This window comes from Spodoptera frugiperda, chromosome 31 (genome assembly GCF_023101765.2).
Source record: "Spodoptera frugiperda isolate SF20-4 chromosome 31, AGI-APGP_CSIRO_Sfru_2.0, whole genome shotgun sequence".
In the NCBI taxonomy this organism is placed as follows: domain Eukaryota; kingdom Metazoa; phylum Arthropoda; class Insecta; order Lepidoptera; family Noctuidae; genus Spodoptera; species Spodoptera frugiperda.
In genome coordinates, this window is record NC_064242.1 from 4916263 (window position 1) to 4939459 (window position 23197).

Below are 23197 nucleotides of genomic sequence, written 5' to 3' on the forward strand. Positions count from 1 at the left end.
ACGGGATGGCGTACATCATTGTACTTATATGGATAGCGTTAAAGTTATTTCAATAAATTAATAATTATTATGAGCCATAAGCGAAGGTGCTGCTATCTAGCGATTTTGTTCGGTACTTGTCAATGTGGCAGGAAGCTAAGCGTCCCCTATTAAAATTTGGTCCGTCCGTTGGAATTGATACCTTCACAAACTGACAGATGGCGCTATGCACAAGTATTAGTTAAAAACCGAGGTAAGTGGAAAAAGTAACGTACTTTAGTCGCAAAAATACAAACTTAAAAGGTTGTGAACAACGTCCTTGGGTGTGAATGCAATCGCCATGTTTTATAAAGGGTTAATAATTTATGGTAGATATCTTCCTCATTCCTCTTTTTTTAATTAACATAATAAACTCTTTGTTGAAAACTATCAAATTACAGAATGACAATGACACAAAATACTCCTTCTTCACATTTTGTCAAAAAATTTAACAGCAATCAGTGAAATATAATCGGAATATGTGATCATAACAAATCTAAGTGTGAAATGACTATTACTTTTAGTAAATTAGCTAAATTACATCTCATGATTAATGTTTTCTTTCAGTTCCACGAATGTAGCGAGGTATATTATTTTCCGTATAATACTACGTTGCGAGTCTATAATGGTGAACCAGCGACGCCTGCTGAATTGCCTTATCAGGTCAGACGATTTCATTAGTAGTCCGTCCAAGCTACGCATTTGTAATTACTAAGTATTCTAGAAATTTCCAACATTATTATTCCTCAATGTTATTATTTTATCCGTCCTATTACTATTAACCCGAGAACAAAGGCAGATTTACCGGAGGCCAGAACCCTTAAATACCTAACCCTTAAAAGGCCGGCAACGCACTTGTTACGCCTCTGGTGTTTCGGGTATCCATGAACGACGGACGTAATCCATCTGCTCGTTTACCGGCTTATACCATAATGAAAATAAAATAATTTTGAAAATTCAGAAATTTAACTATAGGTACTTGGTTCCCTTGACTCTGCCACTAATACCCATACTCATTGATCGGTAGTCGTTTTGAACCCTCGACAAATAACAAGTATAGTCAAAATCCATTTAATTTTTTTCCCAATTTGTATCTAAACACTAATATTTTCTTGTACTTCCGAAGATAGCGTTAAAAACGAGAGCAGAATATGATAATGGCTTGTTTTACACATTCTGTGGTGGCGCCCTGATTAGCCGCTCCAAAGTATTGACGGCAGCACATTGCTTTGTTCGAGAGAATAATGTTGTAGTCGCCATCTGTCAAGGGTAATTTCTTTATAATAACTATCGTGAAACATACTAAATCTATACTAACTGAAGAGTTTGTTTGTTTGTTTGAACGCGCTAATCTCCCGAACTACTGGTCCGATTTGAATAATTCTTTTCGTGTTGGATAGCGCATTTATCGAGGAAGGTTATAGGCTATAAAACATCACGCTATGACCAATAGGAGCCAAGCAGAGCGGGTGAAACCGCGCGGAAGTAGCTAGTTAACTAATAATCACAGTTTACTCATGTAAATTAGTAGGCTGCGCGACGTCGCCGCTTCTGTGCACGCTGATCATGATCAAGAGTCCCTCTGTGACTCGAAACTAGTAGAGCTTTTCTCCATTAATTTACGTGGGTAAAATATCTTTACAGATGTTTTCCATTTATTGTGTATTTAACAAATTTTTTCTTGCATCTATAAAAAAAAAATTAAATTAATAAGTCTTTCATCACTCCCAATCCATACTCTGTATGCATATTGCCAAAAAAAATATTTGAGACCTGCCATCTCCTGTCACGACTAAAAATGAATAATAAATAAATAAAATGCCAGCAAAGAAAATTAAAATTAATTCAATAAATAGTTTATAAATAAATGTTGAATCGAATTTTTCGTACTATACCTACCAAGTTACTTACCTTTTCAGGTACACATATTTGCAAGATTTAACAGACAAATATGCTGTAGCGGGAACATTAAGAAATAGGGCTCGTCAAGAAGAAGCACACGAGCAATGGAGAACCATATATAATGTTAATTATCCTGCTTCGTATAAATTCCCGGAGCATGACATTGCTGTTCTGGTAAGTTCTGCAAATATCGTTAGAACTTAAAACGGGATATTTTGTCTTCTTTTTCTTCTTTAAAAAACGTTGCCCCACATTAGGATTTTCTCCTGTGTCGTGGGTGCGTTTACAAACACACAAGTTCACATACACATCATGACACACAGACCCGAAACAACAATTTGTGGATCACACAATGAGTTGCTCCGTGCGGGAATCGAACCCGCTACCCGTTGCGCGGCAGCCAGTTGCCCAGCCACCGCACCAACCGTGCAGCCGATATTTCGGTACTATTGCAAGCGCCATGACTGCGGTTGAAATCTTAAGAGTTCGTAAGGCTAGTTAGTAGTGACCATGTCAGTTTAAAAAAAAGTTGTGCACGTAGTTATTCTTCACATAATCACGCCATTTTGTAGTTTAGATTTATAAAGAGAAAAGAGACGTAGAAATACGCAATACGCATATCGTAGTGATAAGATATTTTTTCCCGACACTTAACGCCACTCATTGCTCGTCAGACTACTTGTGACCTGAAAGTATGCCTAGTTTGTAGACAGACACAAGCTCCCTTTTTATTACATGGGTCAACTAACATAGCTGGTAAAAAGTGTTACATTGTATACACCTACCTCAACCAAAGGAGAATAAAATACTTCATGGATGTACATACGTTGTTTGTTTCAGTTCGTATTTCCCTACACTTTAAACGATTTAGTGAAACCGATCAAAATAGCAAAGACATATGAAAATTATGAAGGATACTGCTTGGTATCAGGGTATGGTGAAGTTTCCAATCAGGTGAACTATCATAGTATTATTTATTTTTATAGTAAATGTTACATTAGCTTCAATTCCCAATTCTCCCAGATTCAAAAACGAACGTGTAGCAAAGAACCCTCTGTAAAGGAGTGAGGTCTAAGCTCATTGAGAAAGTTGACCAGTCCATAAAGTGTACAGTGAAGTTTCATATTTACGTAGCTAGCACACTAGACTATCATTAGTCAAATAGTTCTTTACTTAAATGCCTTCTACATGGTCTAGTCGACCGCTGACTGTGGAGTTGATTTAGAAATTGACCAGCTGATATTTGGTCGATGTCAACGACGTAGATCGAGAGCACATTTCTATAATCCGATCTCAATCCAATTTCTCTGCATCAGTCTACACTTTTCCCAGAAGGATTGCCAGTAGTGACAAGTCTGCCACAACCTTCCAAGCCGCTGCAACTCCTGTAAGTCAGGATCTGCAGTAGATACAACCATGAAAACACTTAAGTCAGCCAGGGATATGAATAACTGGCCTGGATCCCGAAACGAGATAAAATATAATTATAATTTTCGGTTGTTGGACAATGCCCAATGACATGTGTGCAGTCAAGTATATAGTTAGCCATGTAGCGAAACATGAAAAATAAAACATGTTTCAGGTTACATCCGACACCTTAATGAAGGCATACGTGTTAATCCTTGCAAATAATAAATGCCCTCGCGTCACTCAATATAGAGATCTCGAATATAACATATGCACATCAGCCATTGGAACAGACATCGGGAGGGTTAGTACAACTTCTTTATTGTAATCATCGTGTTGATACATTGTATGCGTCTCAAGCGTGATGGTACGGATTCTAAACCTAGGAAGTACCTAAGGAACCTAGCAATTTAGATATAACTAGCGGACCCGACAGACGTTGTCCTGTCTACACGTCTTTAATTTGAAAATATTTTTTTAATAAGCTAAAACATTCTGGACCATTTTGATGAAAATGATTATTCAAATGTTATGACAATATCTAACATCATTAATATTTGACACTGCGATGGTAGCGCCGTCTGTCCGATCCAATGTAAAACATTCCAAAATCAACAACTACTAATAAATTAAAAATTATTTAAAAAACATTGTCCAGCGGACAAAATTGTGAATCTAAACCATTCTCAGATCCCCTTGAACACACACAAAAAAATTCATCATAATCGGTCCAGTCGTTTAAAAGGAGTTCAGTAACATACACACTTACAGAAGAATTATATATATAAAGATATCGAAATATATCGTATCGTATATATTATGTACTTTCTACGTTTATTTACTTCTTGTTTCAATAACCTTAATCTAAAATTGATTAACGGCCCCCGCCCACGGTGACTTTTTGTAGCAATGTGCAGTAGCAATGCTAACTAACGCAGGACTTCGCGTCTGACCTATATGGAATTAAAACGTCAAAAGATATAAGAGATTTAAGTAGTGCCTCTTTATTTGACCATACTTCTCTTTTTTCTTCACAGGGAGATTCAGGAAGCCCTTTAGTCTGCACAAAGACAAACGCTGACTCGAGTAAAAGTAATATTTTGGTTGGTATTGCAAGTGGCGCATACCCTGGCCAAAATGCTTTCTTCACGAGAGTGTCGGCGTATACGGATTATATTCATGGATGTGCGAAAATTAACGAAAGTTCTTTTTTAATTATCTGTACTTTCACATTAATACAAAGTTACATTGGTTTGCTGAGTTTTGATTTATTAGTTTTTAATGTTCTTTAAATTTATTTAAATAGATATCCTTTATTTAATTATTTATCATAGCTATGGATAAGTAAATTCAACATCATTGCTTCCTCTATTCTTATTATACTATTTTATTTTCTTTTTTTATGGTATAATCCGGCACCAGCCGATCACCTGATGGTAAACAATCGGCGCCGCCCACACTTGAAACACCAGAGACGTTACAAGTGCGATACCGGCCTATTGAGGGATAAGAATTTAAGGGTTGTTTAGAAATGGGGGGTGGAAAGATTGCGAAACACCACGCAAGAGGTCGTTTCACGTCAGTTTTCTGTGAGGCCATGGTATCACTCCGGTCGAGTCAGCCCATTCGTACCGAAGCATGGCTCTCCCACAATCTATAACTCTTGAAACTTACTTTAAAACTTACCATAAAGAAAACCTTTATCCCTTTATCTTATTTCTCTATAATCTTAAAACTAAAACAAACAGAAGTCAAAGAATAAAGTCATGATTGATGTATAATTTGACAGTCATGACAGTTTAGGTAAATCATATTTCGGTAACGGTTATCAAAATCTCATGTTTTACAAATTTTTGTTATGTATACTAATGTTCACAAGAGAATGTTTTTCAAACGATGTAAATTCCAACGTATCAGCTGACATGATCAAGATGGGAGAACAGATGGAGTTGGGGACTTGGGTCCCTCGGGTTGTCAATGGTTATCCAGCCAAGTTAGGAGATGTTCCGTATCAAGTACGCATTCCTCAACCATCATTTATACTCCCAGTGACCCCAAAAGCACTAATGATATATTTTCCATACAATTACAGATAGCTATGAAAATTTTAGTGAGTCGTGCAAGAAACTTATACATGACGTTTTGTGGTGCTACGTTAGTTGCTCCCAATAAAATGATAACAGCTGCTCACTGCTTTGAAGAACAGGGGAGAAGTAACTGTCATAAGCTTTTCTATCCAGGGTATAATTTTACTATGTATTCAAAACTGTAAATTACAGGTAACCTCAAAAAAGGAGGTTCTCAGTTTGACCTGTATGTACGCCATTATCTCGCATTGGGTTGAACCGATTTTGATTCAGTTTCCAGCATAATATTTTCAGACTTAGGAGAAGGCTTTTAGGATTATATCTAATTTAAAAAAAATGGAGGCGATAAGGAAAACGTAATGCGGTTCCCTTTTTTTAAAAAAGTGGTTTGGTTTGCATTGATTGTTTTCATAATGCAGGTGCATTAATGTTAACATTATTTCACACATACTTAACGAGGCAAGACGAGCACTATCCCTACTGAGAATTCAACTCCTACGAAAATCGGAGGACAAATGATCTAGACACACGGCAGTGTGTCCGCCAAGTTCGAGCAAAAAAACCGACACACCGGCCGTGGGTTATATTACACGAACCATTTCGGGCCAAGTTCGACCCACCTATAACTCAAAATCTATTTTATCTACGCATATGAAATTTCTAGTATCTATCGAGATCTACTTACTTATCTAAAATACAAAATTTCATTAATGTACCTATTGTAGATCTTGAGATATCGACGTCAGAAAATCGCTATTTTTACTATACACTCACTGACTGACTCACTCACTCATCAAAAACCTAGACCACTTCCAATAGTCGTATTGACTTGAAATTTGGCATGGAGGTAGGTCTTTAGGTCAAGGTAAAGGAAAAAATCTGAAAATGGCCAAGTGTGAGTCGGTTTTAAAAATAATGAAGGTGTAAATTCATACCCCTAAGGAACTAAAACAAAAAAATTATCTATATCTTCCAATGGTCGTACCGACCTAAAATTCGTTACGAAGGTTTGTATTTAGTCAAAGTAAAGTAAAATAAGAAAAAAACAAAATAAACCTTACAAAAATAAATGAAATCCCACCCAAAACATAAATGTGAAAGGATGCCAAGTTCGATAATATTGGAATGCTTCGCCTATAAAAGAAGTGAGATCTAAATAAGTACCAAGTTCCATACACAGACCTCAGTTAAAAATGATATAACTTGGCAAGTTTTAATAGAAAATTATATACTTGACTCATTGCGTTTAGTAGGTTTATAACAAAGTGTGTGAAAACTTGCCAACTTGTTATATCATTTTTAACTGAGGTCTGTGTATGGAACTTGGTACTTATTTAGATCTCACTTCTTTTATAGGCGAAGCATTCCAATATTATCGAACTTGGCATCCTTTCACATTTATGTTTTGGGTGGGATAAATATTTACTTAACCCAGAGCTAACAAGGTAAACCACAATCATAACCAGTCCACTGCTGGACTGCTGGACTATGAGAGACTCTGATTGGCCGGCTTTAATAAACCAACCAATCAGTGTTCGATCACTTTAAACGTAAAGCAAACTAATAATAAGGGTACTGACTCTTATTTACAATAAGCATGGTGTTTTATAGACAAGCCAGTTCTGGTTTACTGAAACATAGATATGCGGTTGCTGGAAACCTATTGAACGTAGCAAAATATTCTGCGTCCGACAGTGACGGTCAATGGCGAGCATTGAACCGAGTGATTTATCCGAAAAAGTATGTGTTTCCAAAACATGACATAGCCGTTGCTGTAAGTATACCTACTTAAAGCCTCGTCCACTAGGAACATTTGTCGAGCGACATGTCGCTCATTTGGAGTGACAGTGGCACAAGTGCAAATCAGTTAATTTTACATTTTTAATTTTACTACGCCATGTTTAAGATTTTTTAGGAACACTAATGAAGATTCTTAACTCGCCAAAATGGAATATTACAACAAGGTCTTTTGGCCCTCTACCGGCTTTTTTTTAAACTTACAAATGTGGCGCTTTCACTCCCTAACGTCCATGATTATGGGGATAATTTTGGTATAATTTGCAGTCTATCAATATCAATTGTCGCTCCAATTAAGCGATGTGTCCCCAAAAATATCGGGCGATGTCGAAACTGCACAGCCAACATTGTTGCGGCAATGTCGTCCGAAATCGCCCGATATCGCCCGATGTCTAAACTATTCCTTAGTAACGATTTTGTTCCGAAAACAATTGTTAAGGACTGGGTTAAGTACTCATTAAATGACTCTGAGTACAGCGAGCGGTTAGTGTAGTAAATTAATATGCATAGGTAATTGTTATTTTTATAAACAATGTATGTACATATATCTGTGTAACTTCATACAAATTCAATATGTATTTTCCAGTTTTCAAAAGCTCCTTTCACATATAATGCACACGTTGGTCCAATACCATATGCTAAAAGGCATACTGATTATAACGGTAAGTGTTTGGTCTCCGGCTATGGAAGAACAGGACAAGGAAAAAAGGTATGAACCATATTTTTTTAACAAATCTATCAACATTTTCTCAACACAAGTGTCATGGGTGTGTTTACAAACATACAATTTCACATACACATCACACCGAGACCAGAAACAACAATCTGATGATCATACAAAGAGTTGTTCCGCGGGAATCAAAGCTGCGACCCAGTTGCCCAGCCAGTGAATCAACTGTGCAAGCAATTATAATAGTGTTATTTGTAATGGCTAAATAGAGGTAGTTTAAAATCAAGAGATGAACATAGAATTTTTTATCCAAATATTACTCGAAAGTCCTACGGGAACGAGAAAAATGCTGAGAACAGCACGTTCAAACAAACAATTAAACTCTTTAGCTTTAAATATAAGTAATCTATATACTATAGTAATATTATAAAGCTGAAGAGTTTATTTGTTTGTTTGAACGCGCTAATCTTTGAAACTACTGGTCCGAATTGAATAATTCTTTTTGTGTTGGATAGTGCATTTATCGAGGAAGGTTATAGGCTATAAAAAATCACGCTATAACCAATAGGAGCCGAGCAGAGCGGGTGAAACCGCGCGGAAGTAGCTAGTTAGTAATAATAGCCAGCTGATGACATTTAGATTAAAATTGTTCAACGGGCCTCCACGAATTGGCTTCGACTCCTCATATGCCTTTGCAAAGGTCCGGGGCCATGTGGTCCCGTGAATGGAATCGAACAAACATTATAGATAGTATAAATAGGAAAGACACTGAATTTATGTTCTCATTTGTATTTTGATATAGGATACAACTGAAATACTTCTATTGGCGAATTTGGACATCATGCGTAATGAAATGTGCAGTAAGGTGCATCGCAGACGTATGGATCTATTTGTATGCACCTATTCTTCGGTCACTGACGTCGGAAAGGTCCATTTTATTTTTAAACAATAATATAGATAGTATGTTTTCACGTAGTATTAAATTTTTGATCTAAGATCCGATATAACTACGTCATAAATGTAGTTTAATATATAAAATTCTCGTGTGTCAGTTTTCGTTGCCAAACTCCTCCGAAACGGCTTCACCGATTTTGATGACATTTTTTGTGCTTATCCGGTATCTATGAGAATCGGCCAACATCTATTTTTCATCACCCTAAATGTTAGGGGTAGTACAACCCAATTTTTTTTATTTTCCGCGGACGAAATCGCGGGCAGAAGCTAGTAGTTTAATAAAAATCAGAAAAAAGGGCCAAGTATTTATTAGGTAATATTTTTTTAATAATTTTTAATGAACTTGTCGAGTAACTTTTATTCACAGATCGGTGAAGGTTCGATGTTATATCGGATTCTTTGTTTTGGACCCCTTTTTTAAGGGGGGAAAATCGGGGAGTTGTTTTAATTCAATTACTTTGTATTCTACTACTTTTAAGGGTTTTTTTAATTATTATTTTTTATTTCGTGTAGAACAGTGAACGAGACACGGATCACCTAATGGTAAGCAATCGGTGTTGCCTATGCACAATCTGACTTCAGAGGAGTGACAAGTGCGTTACCGGCCTTTTAGGGATTTATGATTAGCTGGGAAAGTTTTTATGACACACTAATCTTTTTTTTTTCGTTTCCAGGGTGATTCTGGTGGTCCTCTCATATGTAAAAATACAGGTGATCCAAATGAAAGTACCAAAGGAGTGTTAGTTGGTGTCGTCAGCGGTCACGCTAGAGGAAAAGGATCATTCTTCACTAGAGTTTCTAAATACTATGGTTTTGTAAATAAGGGTTCTATATCAGTTTTTGGCTTATCACTCTACCTGGATATATTTCTTACTATAACAATAGCGAAAATAATATACAAAACATTTTTATTCTGACGAGTTTTAATTTTACTATCCCGTAATGAGCTCTTGTCCTAACAACATCCTACTTATTTTTGATTGATTCAAGAAGTGCCGAATCAGTTACAAACAGTCCTTTTTGATTTCTTCATTTGTTCCTATCCTACTACTAGTATCAAAAATCGAAAGTTTGTATGTTTGTTTGTTTGTTACTCCTTCACGAAAACTGGGCCATATAACTCTATGCTATAGTCCAATAAATTGCACACCGAATATCACTCCTCAGATAAAGATCAAATGTCCTTGAATCAACGAGCATACAAGCGATCAGCGCCGCCCATGGACACCCGCAATACCAGTGGAGTCACAGGTGCATTCCAAATAGATATAAAACACAAAATGTCCAAACAAGTACGTTGAAAAGGTATTTTTCTTAACGTCCTACCTTTCAAAGAACAATGTACTCTTTAGAGCGTTTACAACAGAGTTTCTATAACAAAAGAGTATGATGAAGCATAAAGCATGAAGTATAAAAGAAAATACACACAAACATTATGACATTTCAAATTATAAGTTTCCAATTCAGCAATAGGTATTTCATGTTTTTAAAATGTTTGTTTGGTATCGTATTATACTTAACAGAATCATTTGCACAGAATGAATTGGCTATAAATTCAGTAAATGAGACAAGTGCTGTGATATCAGGTCCAAATAAAGAAGTTTGGTTCCCACGTGTGATCAATGGCATTCCAGCTAAATTAGGGGATGTTCCTTACCAGGTATCGAATTTCCATAAAGATAGCTATAAAACTACAGGATCAGCTAATCTATTCGACCATAAATACATTGTGGCAGGCTCAGTAGTTCATAACACAATGAAATTTGCTCTTCTGCAGAGATTGTCTTCAAAGATCTGGAATACAGGAACAGATATAGGATAAAGTAGACTTTGGCTTTCATATAATAGTCGTAGTTATGTTAATAAATAAATACTTAAATCTGTATAAGTGGTAAACAGTAATTAGATCTGAAGATCGAGCTTATCATTGAGGCCACTGTGGACCGTAGTGGACCTAAACACTGATGAAATCCATAGTTTTTCAATTTTCCTTATTCAACGGCGTGGGGTAATCAGATTGTATAATATATATAGAAGTTTTGTATTATTGTTAGTAACTTTTATACCTTATTGCTTTAAAAACAACTACCATATTTCAGGTGTCTTTAAAGAAACTAATGAAAGACGGTTTTTACATGACTTTTTGTGGAGGAGCCATAATTAGTGAAAAAAAGGTTCTAAGTGCTGCCCATTGCTTTGTGGAAAATGTACAAAGAAACGTTTCACTAGAAGGGTTAATATTCTTATTTATTTTACGTTGGTTTATTCATCTAGATTAAAGTAAAAGTAAAAATTGAGACATTTTATATTGTATTTGAAGGAAATATTATTTTATTATCATTGATGGCTTCATGCAATGAAGCAACAATGTGTACAATATATCATCATCTGCATCCTTCCGCAACCTAGGCCAATTTACTAAGCAGATCTTTTAATATTTTTACGATATAGATACGAGTAACAATTTTCACCTGAATATTTTTTCAAAACACCTATTACTAAACTATCCTTTTTTTAGGTTCATTGATAATATGTTGCTGATGGACAAATGTGCTGTCGCTGGCTGTCTACTGAATAAAGTCAATCACACTAATGACAATGATCAAGCACAATGGAGGAAGCTAGCAGGCGTCAGATATCCCAAAAATTTCAGCTTTCCCAATTATGACATAGCAGTTGTGGTGAGTATTTTGTAAATGAAGTCTATTCAATTCAATTGTAAAAGAAGTTATTGTGAAATAAGTCTTATATTATTAATAATAAGTTGTATATTTGAGAATACGTTAAGGTACCATCACAAAGTCTTTTCTATGTGCTGATACTGATAATCGATTCTTCTTCTTTACTTCATAAAAAAATGATGATCTTCTCATAGTTTTTCAGAGAATCGAGTTTTTTATGAAATATTACTACATCATCTTTCTCACTCTCCTGCTGTTCATATGGCTTTGCTTTGCATTGTGTAACATTAAACAAAATGTTTTTTTTTTCAGTATCTTTGTACCCCATTTATTTATACTGACTACGTGGCTCCGATTCCGATTGCATCAAAAGAAATGGATTATAATGGCACGTGTTTAGCCTCTGGGTATGGAAGAACGAGCCATACTGAAAAGGTATTAATTAGTACTTTAACTTCAAGTAGAATAGAGGCAGCTTTCACATGGAATTCAACATGTTTCTTATATCAATCTTATGTAATAGTGCCTTGCCATACCATTCCGATGTCGACACTAGACTCTTAGCTACAATATTCAATTATTCATATTTTGCCGACCCTAGAAATGCATTGGCAATTACCGCTCTCGCCAGTCCAGTAAATATTCATGGTGATTTGTTACTAAGGCATAGTTTCATACAGTTTTACATATTATAGGTCTTTTGCAATACTTTTACCGAACTTGATTTTCATTATTGTATTTCTTCTTTGTATACATACAAAATTAATAATTTAGGTAATTATTTTTCAGGATGCCATAAGTAATATTTTATTACTGGCACATTTGGAACTGGACAAACGAGCGGCGTGCTCTATATCGCAATTAGGTGACAACGACATTTTTGTGTGCATTAATATACAAGGCTCAGATGTTGCAAAGGTTCGTCAAATATTACTTTTCGTCCGCACATTTAACAGAAATTGTGATAAACTTACAAACCACCACTGAGGGATGGAAACTAAACTGTTTGCTGAATATTACGATTGTATCTACGTGAGACGGCATTTTTGATGAAGATGATGATGTATATAAATCTCTAATCAAAATTTTTCGTTTCCAGGGTGATTCTGGAGGGCCACTAAAAAAAAAGTTTTCTCCAAATCAGTACTTGATTATATACTTACTTCTCTATATATAAAATAGCTGTTCGTTAGTCTCGCTAAAACTTGAGAACGACTGAACAGATTTGGCAAATTTTGGTCTTGAATTATTTGTGGATACCTAGGGAAGGTTTAAAATCTGGGGCTTTACCCGAAAACAAAAACCTATGTGTTAATGCAAACCATAATCTATCCTTGTTCCGAATTTCATCCCGATCCGTTAGCCGTATGAGGTGATTGAATAACAAACACCCAAACTTTCTCATTTATAAAATTATAAGTATGCATGAATCATCAGAAAGAGTAATGTAGCCTGGTCAAAATAGACGAAATTAAGTCGCAACCAGCCAGTAGACATAATTCGCATAAAACTGAAAATTTACATAGGCGTCAAGTATATGGTATACGGTATAATACGTATGTAAGATCTGTAGCAACTGGCATTCCATTGTCTCTGCCTACCCCAACGGAGGACAAGCGTGAATACAGTGAGGTTATGTATGTATTTAAGTAAGATTGTTGAGTCAAGGATGTATCTACTGACTCTTGGAAAGACCTAATGACTTTGTTGTGTATGACTCTTTATTAGTGATTGCGAAACACCATCTTAATCGCAACATTTTTATTACTACGAAGGATAAGAGGTTTTCTACAAAGTATTAAGTCCCGAGTCATAAACTATATTTTTTCTTACATCATGCCTAAGATTTATTACTACTTTTGTGCACTTCATAAAATAAAATGGCTTTATTTTGTTGCAGTATCTACATAGACCATTTATTTATACTAAGTACGTAGCACCAATTCAAAAGATTTGGATCATCATGGCAATTGTTGGGTCTCAGGGTATGGAAGAACAAGTCATACAAAAAAGGTAAAAGTAGATTTATTTCAAGAAGAATAGGGACAGCTTCTTGATTGTTTTTATTTTCTTTTGGAAGTGCTAAGAACAAGAAGTTTACTTACTTTTGAATAGCCGTACATATCTGAAGGGAAGAATCCTTTGGACATCATGTTAGAAAACCATGTTTGCGTCTTCTAGAAGAACCAAAGAACGAATCAGTCAATGTCTTAGTTTTCCGATATACGTCGTGACGGCCTGGAGGTATCGAAACCTACCAACGGACGTACCGTTGTGACTTTTCCGTTCCGTTATACTTACGTACTTTCTAAGATTATTTAGACACCACTGACTAACGGTGAAGGAAAACATCGTGAGGAAACCTGGGCTTGAAATCACCAACCCGCATTGAGCAAGCGTGGTGTTTAATGTTCAAACCTTCATCGCGAGAGAAGAGGCCTCTGGTTAGCAGTGGCCACTTGGTAGTAGACTGTTAATGTGTAATCCTTATACATATAATTAATGATGTATTATTTTCTAGGATGCGATTAGTTATATTCTCCAATTAGCACAGATGGAACTGATTAAGCAATCGACGTGCTCTAAACTGCAATTAAGTGACAACGACGGTTTTCTCTGCACTAATGTACATACTTCAGATGTTGCAAAGGTTCGATAGATATATTACTTTCCTCATTACATGGTTTATTAGTATCTTTAATTATTTGTGGTGATGGGAATGTTGAATTAATACTATTTTTACCAGAAGAAAAAACCTTGAAATGTATAAGTACGACAACATTACGGCACGTAATGCTGTTGTTCAATGTTATAAGTCCCATGTAATACCCCTATTGCTATAAATATACTGGGCACAATTCCAGACTCTGTGCTATCACTGAGAAATTTTCGAAAAGCCGAAATAAGCTCAGTAATACTTTGCCCGACAATGTAGAAATTGCTTATCATCATCAGAAATCTACACTACAGCTAAAATATTTGTTTTGCAGGGAGATTCTGGTGGTCCTCTGGTATGTAAGAATATAGGTGATCGAAATGAAAATAACAAAGGTGTATTGGTTGGTGTCATCAGCGGCCACGTGACGTCATCTTATTCATTCTTCACTAGAGTTTCCAAATACCTCGATTTCATAAAAGATGACTTTGTTTCCTTCGTAGTAAAAAAACCAATAAAGAAACCACCACCTCGTAAACGAAAAAAAAATTCTACTGCGTGCATTCGAAAACCTTTATATCCACTTCTCGTTTTACCGTTTGTACATACTTACATAAATACCTAAACATCTTACATTTGACCAATGGGGATACTTAGATAGAAACTACAGAGCGTTACCTAATAAGATCCTTAGAAAATGATGTGTACACGACACCGGCTGCCAACGTGCCGCTACCAAAGTTGTAGACAAACCTTTACGATGCCTATTTGTTAAGAGAGATCTTAGACAAATCTGGAAGTATGTGTTCGTTGCGTATGTTGTGTTAGAAAATAAATTTTGCAATTGAAATTACAATTGATTCAATGTATGTACTTTTGTCGACATTCGTTATTATTACAGAAATATATTGTATTTAATTCATTCATGTGTTTTATTCTAAGATCTTTACCTTGAACTTTACAATGACACAACGTAAAAGAAACTCGTACTACTGGTCTCTCAGAACTACATGTAGTTTTGTTTTATCTCAAACAGAGAGAAAAGCAACTATTGAAACTTTTTCTCGAAGATCTATGGAATATAATATATTCCATAGATCTTCGAAGGAACGGTGGAAGGTGAATACCATATTATGGTATTCACCTTCCACCGTTACAGGTTTCCACCAAGCAAATACTTTCATGCAAGTACAATACACAGATTATATTTAGCTATCTATTATGACATTTAGTACTACACATTTTTGACATTTCAATAACTTTTTATTGAGGTTACGTTTCAAAAATAAACACGTTTCTTTAATGATTTGAAGACTCGCTTGCGATTCAAGAGCAAAAACAATGTCATGATTATCAAATTTTTATTATCTATACATATAATAAAATCGTAGAAAAGTGCTGTCTGTACATTGAAAATAAAAATAAAAAAAATAGCAGGGGTTATTGTTATGTCGATGTGGAACCCAAAAATGTAATTAACTTTTTTTTTGTCTGTTTGTCTGTTTGTCTGTTTGTCTGTTTGTCTGTTCGTCTGTGCGCGCTAATCTCAGAAACGGCTGATCCGAGTTGGATGCGGTTTTCACGAATATATTGTGGGATGCTTAAATTTACATTTAGTGTTTGTTTCATGTCAATCGGTTCATAAATAAAAAGTTATGTCAAATTAAAGAATCACGTCGAACATTCTATGCTTATACCATTAATCTCCGCAACTATTTGACGGATTTGGTTGAAATTTGGTACAGATATAGTTTAGGACCTTAGAAAGGACATAGATATATTTTTATTTCAAAAATCAAAAAATAAAAATAAGAAATAAATTATTTATAAATAATTCTATGTCGATCGTGACACGACTTCGGTTCATGTTATTGTTTTAATTCATCGAAAAAAAGTAAATAAATAGTAAAAAGGTATGAAAAAAATAATATCAATATAATAAAACATTTAGTACAAAGAAAATGCTCTAACGGAGTATAGATAATTCTATGTCGATCGTTACACGACTTCGGTTCATGTTATTGTTTTAATTCATCGAAAAAAGTAAATAAATAGTAAAAAGGTATGAAAAAAATAATATCAATATAATTAAACTTTTAGTACAAAGAAAATGCCCGAACGGAGTATAAATAAATAATCCAAGTTGTCTTTATCCTCGATAGATGGCGTTGGGATCGAAATAGATCGCGCTATGGTTTCGTTACATTCATTTGGTTGGGTATCGGCCGAGCGCTTCGGTACTATCGTAGAAAAAGTGTATTATCAGTCGTATGATTATTTGTCTGTAGTGGTCCTGCTGTTTCGTATATTCTAAATTGGTTTCGTTGTATTTGTCAATTAATAAGTTTATTTGTTGGGTTTTCCTGGTTTTTTGGTTAAACTATTTAACGTAGGGTTAGTTTGATATCGATTATTAGTAGTTACTATAGTTAGTTTGTTTAATAAAATTGTAAGTCTAATTTATAAATTAATTAGATTAGATTTAAGTCGTTTCTTTTAAATTATTTAGTTTAAGCTTGGTTATTATAGCATAGAGGATAGGTTGTAATATAGTTTCTTTTTTAATTGTTATAAATTCGTAATTCGTAGCTTTCTTTAGTTTTAAGTTAGTTTAAGTCCGTTTTTAAACTATTTTTTCAATGCCCTAAGTGAGTATACATCTATTAAATTCAAACGCAGAGCTCATTATGTTGATTTTTGAAGAGTTCCCTGGAATATCTTCCACATCTCATTTTTGAAGAGATCCCGCGAGATCGGGATCTATGTGGTTAAAACCAAAAATTTGCCGGAAGTCACTATTCCACGCGAACGAAGTCGCGGGCAAAAGCTAGTATTTAATAATTTTGTATCCAGAAAATTGTTATGCAGATGAAAATGCGACATATGATGATGATGAATTTTTCCCATATCCAGAATATTTTTATGAAGAAGACGATTTGAAATTTGATGATAAGATATGGGTTCCTCGTGTAGTGGATGGTGAACCAGCTAAATTAGGAGAAATTCCTTATCAGGTACTAAAACGTGCCAGTCAATAATGTGGAATTGTGATGATTAATACTCATTGTAGTATAACACTTTTTATTTTGTGTTTTATTCCCTCTAATAACTAGATTCAAAATCTTAAAAATCTAATCCCAGATTAGATTTTTAAGTACTGGGGTAAAAAATGTAGATAGTAATGGATGATAGTGTCTAATAGTTTTAAATCCATTTAGTATATTCTCATGAAGCAAGTACAAAGAGGAGATGTCATAATGCGGTTGTCCAAGTAAAAAGGGCTAAATCTATATAGGCTATAAGCACTCAGAAAGAACATTAAAATGTGGACAACTCGCAACGTTTTTGTACCGCTGGATAAAAAATAGAGAGGGGAATGTGTAACCTCTCACACTCCCTGTAAAGTGTCAAGAATCTTTGTATTTCCTTCAGATTTTACTATAACGATTTTACTATTTCATATTTTACGTTACGACGGGGTCTGCAGTGTCCAGGGGTAGAGTCGTCGTGGCGGTGTCTTTGGACATCGCCAACGCCTTTAACTCTCTGCCCTGGAGCTGCATTTTGGAGGCACTACGATATCATCGGGTGCCTACCTATCTCCGTCGTATAGTCGAGGCTTATCTGACGGACAGATCCGTCATCTACCCCGGTCACCGAGGTGAGTGGAACCGGCGAGAGATGTCGCGCGGTGTTCCACAGGGATCGGTCCTGGGACCGCTCCTGTGGAACATAGGCTACGACTGGGTGCTGCGCACCGACCTCCCGAGCGGCGTCAGCGTGGTTTGCTACGCTGACGATACACTGGTACTAGCACATGGGAGGTCGCACCAGGCGGCGGCCAACCTGATGATGAGAGCGGTTGCGATAGTCGTTGAAAGGATCCGGCAGCTGGGACTCGAGGTGGCGCTTCATAAGTCCGAGGCCATGTGCTTTTATGGTCGCGGGAATGCGCCACCTCCGGGTGGGTTCCAGATCATGGCAGGAGGGGTTTCCATCGGCGTCGAGGTGACGATGAAGTACCTGGGACTCGTCCTCGACAGTCGGTGGAAATTCGAGGAACATTTCCGACGTTTGGCTCCCAAGTTGGAACGGACGGGGGCTGCCCTAAAGCGGCTCCTACCCAACCTTGGGGGACCAAACGCCTCCTGCCGGAGGTTATACGCGGGGATCGTGCGGTCCATGGCCCTCTATGGGGCCCCGGTGTGGGCGCCAAATCTACGGCGACGACCAGCTCGTGCGCTGGTTTCATCCCAGAGGGTCATGGCCATTCGGATGATCCGTGGATACCGCACGATCTCCGGGGAGGCGGCTAACCTCCTTGCGGGATCACCGCCGTGGGATCTGGAGGCGAAAGTGCTCGCGCACGTATACAGCCTACGTGCGGAGGCGCATCGCCGGGGCGAAAGTCCACTGCCGCGCCAGATTAGTGCGTGGCGGGATGAGCTCCGGCGGGATCTCATGGCGGAATGGAAGCAACGACTGTCGCAACCGAGGGCTTTTTTTTTTTTTTTTTTTTGAGGGTGGAAAATCATCCAATGACTTCTCCCGCCTTGGGCGAGGCGAGAGGGAGTGTCAGACTCTTACTGACTAAAAACCACCCCGTTCCTACTCCTGCCCGTCGAGCCGGAGCCCCGGTAAACCCGCTAGGTAGTCCGCAGCTCCGGATTAGGCATCAGCCCTACTGGGCCCCATCTGTGGTGGTCTGATGGCTCTTTGAGGCGCGCGCAGAACGCGACGCGCCGCACGCACGGGTCTGGTTCTGGTCGGGCGGCGAGCTACCCTTGCTCACCGTCCGCAGACCCGCACTTACGGTGGCCGGAGATCGTCGCGCGATCCCCGACGCCCGGAGTGTCTCTCGCGACGGCTGGGGCGTGAGGAGGTTCGTTCTCTCACGCGCCCCGCCTCCTCCTTAGCTAGCATGACTGCTTCGCAGAAGGAGGAGACGGCATCCCAGTCCCCCTCGCTCCGCACCATGGCTTGTATCAGTGCCGGACGCGAGAGGGCGCCGTCGCCGACCACATCCCTGAGGACACGGCGGTGCTCAGCCCACGCAGGGCAGACCGCAAGCGTATGTTCCACCGTGTCCTCCGGGCGGTCTTCGCAGTGATGACACCCGGGCGTTTCCTCCCGCCCAATCAGAAACAGGAACCTACCGAAGCTTCCATGTCCGGTAAGCACCTGCGTCAGGCGGTAGGTGAGGACGCCGTGGCGCCTCTCTAGCCACTCCTCAAAGAGGGGACTTACCGCTGCAATAATAGCGAGCCCAGCCCTTGGTTGCGACAGTCGCTGCTGCCATTCCGCCATGAGATCGCGCCGGAGCTCATCCCGCCACGCATTAATCTGGCGCGGCAGTGGAGTTTCGCCCCGGCGACGCGCGTCGGCGCGCAAACTAAAGACGCGCGCGAGCACCTTCGCCTCCAAATCCCACGGCGGGAGTCCGCCAAGGAGGTTGGCCGCCTCTCCGGAGATCGTGCGATATCCGCGGATCACTCGAATGGCCATGACCCTCTGGGACGTGAGCAGCGCCCGAGCTGGCCGCCGCATCAGGTTCGGCGCCCACACAGGGGCTCCGTAGAGGGCCATGGATCGCACGATCCCCGCGTACAACCTCCGGCAGGAGGCATTTGGCCCCCCGAGGTTAGGCAGGAGCCGCTTAAGCGCAGCCCCCGTCCGTTCCAACTTAGGAGCCAAACGTCGGAAATGCTCCACGAAGTTCCATCGACTGTCGAGGACGAGTCCTAGGTACTTCATCGTCGTCTCGACGCCGATGGTAACCCCTCCTGCCGTTATTTGGGACCCATCCGGAGGTGGCGCGTTTCCGCGGCCATGAAAACACATGGCCTCGGACTTGTGGAGCGCCACCTCGAGTCCCAATTGCCGGATCCTTGCAACGACCGTCGCAACCGCTCTCGCCATTAAATTGGCCGCCGCCTGGTGCGACCTCCCGTGCGCTAGCACCAGCGTGTCGTCGGCGTAGCAGACTACGCTGACACCGTTCGGGAGGTCGGTGCGCAGCACCCAGTCGTAACCGATGTTCCACAGGAGCGGCCCCAAAACCGAACCCTGTGGAACACCGCGCGACATCTCTCGCCGGTTCCACTCACCTTGGTGACCGGGGTAGGTGACGAACCTATCCGTCAGGTAGGCCTCGATAACACGACGGAGATAGGTAGGCACCCGGTGGTACCGGAGTGCCTCCAGTATGCAGCTCCAGGGTAGGGAATTGAAAGCGTTGGCGATGTCCAGAGACACCGCCACAACGACCCCACCCCTGGACACTGCATTCCCCGTCGTGAGGTCTCTTACGCGCATGATGGCGTCCACCGTGGAGCGCCCTCTGCGGAAGCCGAACTGTCCATCCGCGAGGTCCGGCCCGAATCCAGACAGGTGCGCGACGAGGCGGTTTGAAATGATCCTTTCGAAGACTTTTCCCACCTCGTCGAGCAGCACAATGGGCCGGTATGCGGACGGAGAGTCCGCAGGGCGCCCCGGCTTCTTCACGAGGACCAGTTTTCCCGTCTTCCACTGAAGTGGGAACTGGCCCCTCTCCAAGCATGCGCTGTAAAGACCTAATAATCGAGGCCCGAGAGCCTCTGAGGCCAGGACCCACGCCTTGCCATGCAGGCCATCGGGTCCTGGGGCGGTGTTCTTGGCGCCCATCCGGCGCACCGCCGCTCTCATTTCTGCCTCGGTCACCTCCGGAACGATGTCGTCGTCGTCGTCGCTGTGGCCCGCATTGGGCACCGCAGGGGGCGGAGTCATGGATGGAGGGGTGAAGCCCCTCCGTAGTCGGGGGAACAAGGCGCCGACCACCTCTTCCACGATTTCTGGCCGGAGACTCTGAGTCAGCGGGGGAGCCCAGGTGCGGAGCTTATCGCGCACCATCCGATAGGGGCGCCCCCATGGATCTCTGTTCAGAGTCTCCAGCATCTCCCGGCGGGCTTCCTCTTTAGCCCGCCAAATCTCCGCTTTTAGGGCGGCCTTTGCCGCCTTGTACCCCTCGTACAAATCCGCCTCTCTTACCTCCGCGTCTGGAGCGCGGATACGGAGCCTGCGGTGCCTGGTGTACCGGCGTCGCGCAGTAACGCACGTACTGCGTAGAGCAGCTAACTCTTGCGACCACCAGTACACCTGGCGCTTGCGCTGACCTGGCCGGACCCGGGGCATCGCCACGTCACATATTTTGGACATGGCGTCCTGGAGCCATCTTGCTTCCTCATCGACGTCGGCAGGCCTGTCTGGTGGTATCACCCAGGCCTGTACGATTGCGGCTTCCAGGAAAAGCTCCCGGTCCAGCTGTCTTAGCGCCCAACGCGGGCCACATGGGGCCTGTCTGACTGGCGGGTCCGCGGACTCGGCGGAGACGTTGAACCGGATGTACCGGTGGTCAGAAAACGTCTCCACCTCCTCCATAACGCGCCAGTCAACGACACGCGGTGACAGAGCGGGGCTGGCGAACGAGCACCTCACCCTGCATCCGCACACACGTGGGGACAGAACCCCGGTTCAGGACGACTAGGCCTGTCTCCAGAGCCCAGTCTTCCACCATCCTACCCCGCGTGTCAGTGATCCGGGAACCCCAAGCCAAGTTCTTGGCATTGAAGTCCCCGAGGACAAGCACGGGGAGGGAACGGAACCCGACGACGACGTCAACCAACTCCCTCAGGGAGTTGTGGAACTCGACGAGAGTTCGGTTCGGAGAGAAATACACGCCCACCACAGCGATCTCTCCGAACCGTGCTGCGACACAACCCCGGCCTCTTTGAGCGCTCTCGAGAGTCGGGGTACCGGCGGCGGCCGACGAGATGATGGTCACCGAGCCGTCCAAGTCCGCAACCCAGTGATCCCTGGGCGGGACGAAATACGGCTCGGAGACCACAGCGACATTTATTGACCACTGCGCCATGCTCTGGAGTAGAAGGTCCTGAGCGGCGGCGCAGTGGTTGATATTTGCCTGGAGGAGGCGGAATGGAGTCATTACTGACAATCCACCACCTAGGCTCATCAAAGAGTCTCGTCCGAGCTAGCGTCAACGCAACAGCGTTTTGATTTTGTTCCGTAGTTTTTTATTTGTAAAAGCAGTCTAAAGTTTATTAAAGTGCAAGTGAGTTATATCGGTATAAAGCTTAGAAAGTGGACAATAGAACTTAATTTACTTCAAATTGAAACTCGACCTGGATCAAGAGTAATTACAAGATTACTATTTAAAATTTCTTCTAACGAATATTGTTCCTGACCTACGACAACCCGCGGGTGCCCCGCTGCTACGCACACACGCGCGCACACACGCATACTGGAATAGAGGTACGTGCATCGGCTTACGACCGCCCGGCCACTGGACGCTTGTTTTGAATATCACCCGCTTTATTTAAAATAAATATTTCTGCTATATTACAATCGCTGATTTAACTTAAGAAAAATGATTTTTGCTGCATGTAATACGGAGTTGCTGCCTGGGGATGCTTATCTTGAATGTACCATTGATACATGTATGAAAGTCTATCATTACCTCTGCAATAATCGTGAGCTTGCGCTTGATGAAAGGGCTGCATGGGTTTGCCCTGAGTGTTGTTGTGCTGTAAAGAGAGGGGGTTGTAACGACGATATACCTATCCCTGCATTAACACCTATCTCGCAGAAGTTTGTCTCCGTTCGAAATAAAAGTAACACCCCCGCCCCGCAATCTTCGCAACAGTTGCCTAATAATATGGGGATGGAGATGCAGCTTCTGCGAGAACAAATTAATTTCTTATCTGAACAACTAATGGAGGCTCTGGCAACTATTGGCAAATATCAATCAGCATTAACAGTGTGTACAAAACAGATTGAGATATGCAACGAGAAACTTGAGACATTTGAAAAATTAAATGATGCTTCTCATGGTATCTGCGGCCATGTTGCTGCTCCGTGTATGCAATGTATGCAACCTATGCAATCTACGCAATCTGAGGCTTTTGGGGATGAAATTAAAATTACCGAAGTACAAACTATTAAGATCAAACCAAAACAGAAAACAAAGTCC

At 40.6% G+C, this 23197-nt stretch overlaps 2 protein-coding genes across 2 annotated transcripts; both read left to right on the forward strand.

Annotated features, from left to right (window-relative positions):
- Positions 1–425: 425 nt before the first annotated feature.
- LOC118276010 (chymotrypsinogen A) lies at positions 426–5089 on the forward strand. The gene is made up of 7 exons (XM_050707178.1): positions 426–681; positions 1145–1287; positions 1938–2094; positions 2761–2874; positions 3503–3631; positions 4365–4587; positions 5076–5089. The coding sequence occupies exons 1-7, from the start codon at positions 526–528 to the stop codon at positions 5087–5089; spliced, it is 936 nt and encodes a 311-aa protein (XP_050563135.1). The 5' UTR covers positions 426–525.
- Positions 5085–12693, forward strand: LOC118276323 (plasma kallikrein). The gene is made up of 6 exons (XM_050707179.1): positions 5085–5342; positions 5420–5568; positions 7026–7188; positions 7798–7920; positions 8684–8809; positions 12616–12693. The coding sequence occupies exons 1-6, from the start codon at positions 5166–5168 to the stop codon at positions 12691–12693; spliced, it is 816 nt and encodes a 271-aa protein (XP_050563136.1). The 5' UTR covers positions 5085–5165.
- The last annotated feature ends 10504 nt before the right edge of the window (positions 12694–23197 follow it).

Coding starts and splice junctions, on each gene's coding strand:
- LOC118276010 (XM_050707178.1), top strand. CDS start 526: ATGACTATTACTTTTAGTAAATTAGCTAAATTACATCTCATGATTAAT. Junction 682..1,144: donor CTGCTGAATTGCCTTATCAG/GTCAGACGATTT, acceptor GTACTTCCGAAG/ATAGCGTTAAAAACGAGAGC. Junction 2,875..3,502: donor ATGGTGAAGTTTCCAATCAG/GTGAACTATCAT, acceptor AACATGTTTCAG/GTTACATCCGACACCTTAAT.
- LOC118276323 (XM_050707179.1), top strand. CDS start 5,166: ATGTTTTACAAATTTTTGTTATGTATACTAATGTTCACAAGAGAATGT. Junction 5,569..7,025: donor CATAAGCTTTTCTATCCAGG/GTATAATTTTAC, acceptor GGTGTTTTATAG/ACAAGCCAGTTCTGGTTTAC. Junction 8,810..12,615: donor CGGTCACTGACGTCGGAAAG/GTCCATTTTATT, acceptor TTTCGTTTCCAG/GGTGATTCTGGAGGGCCACT.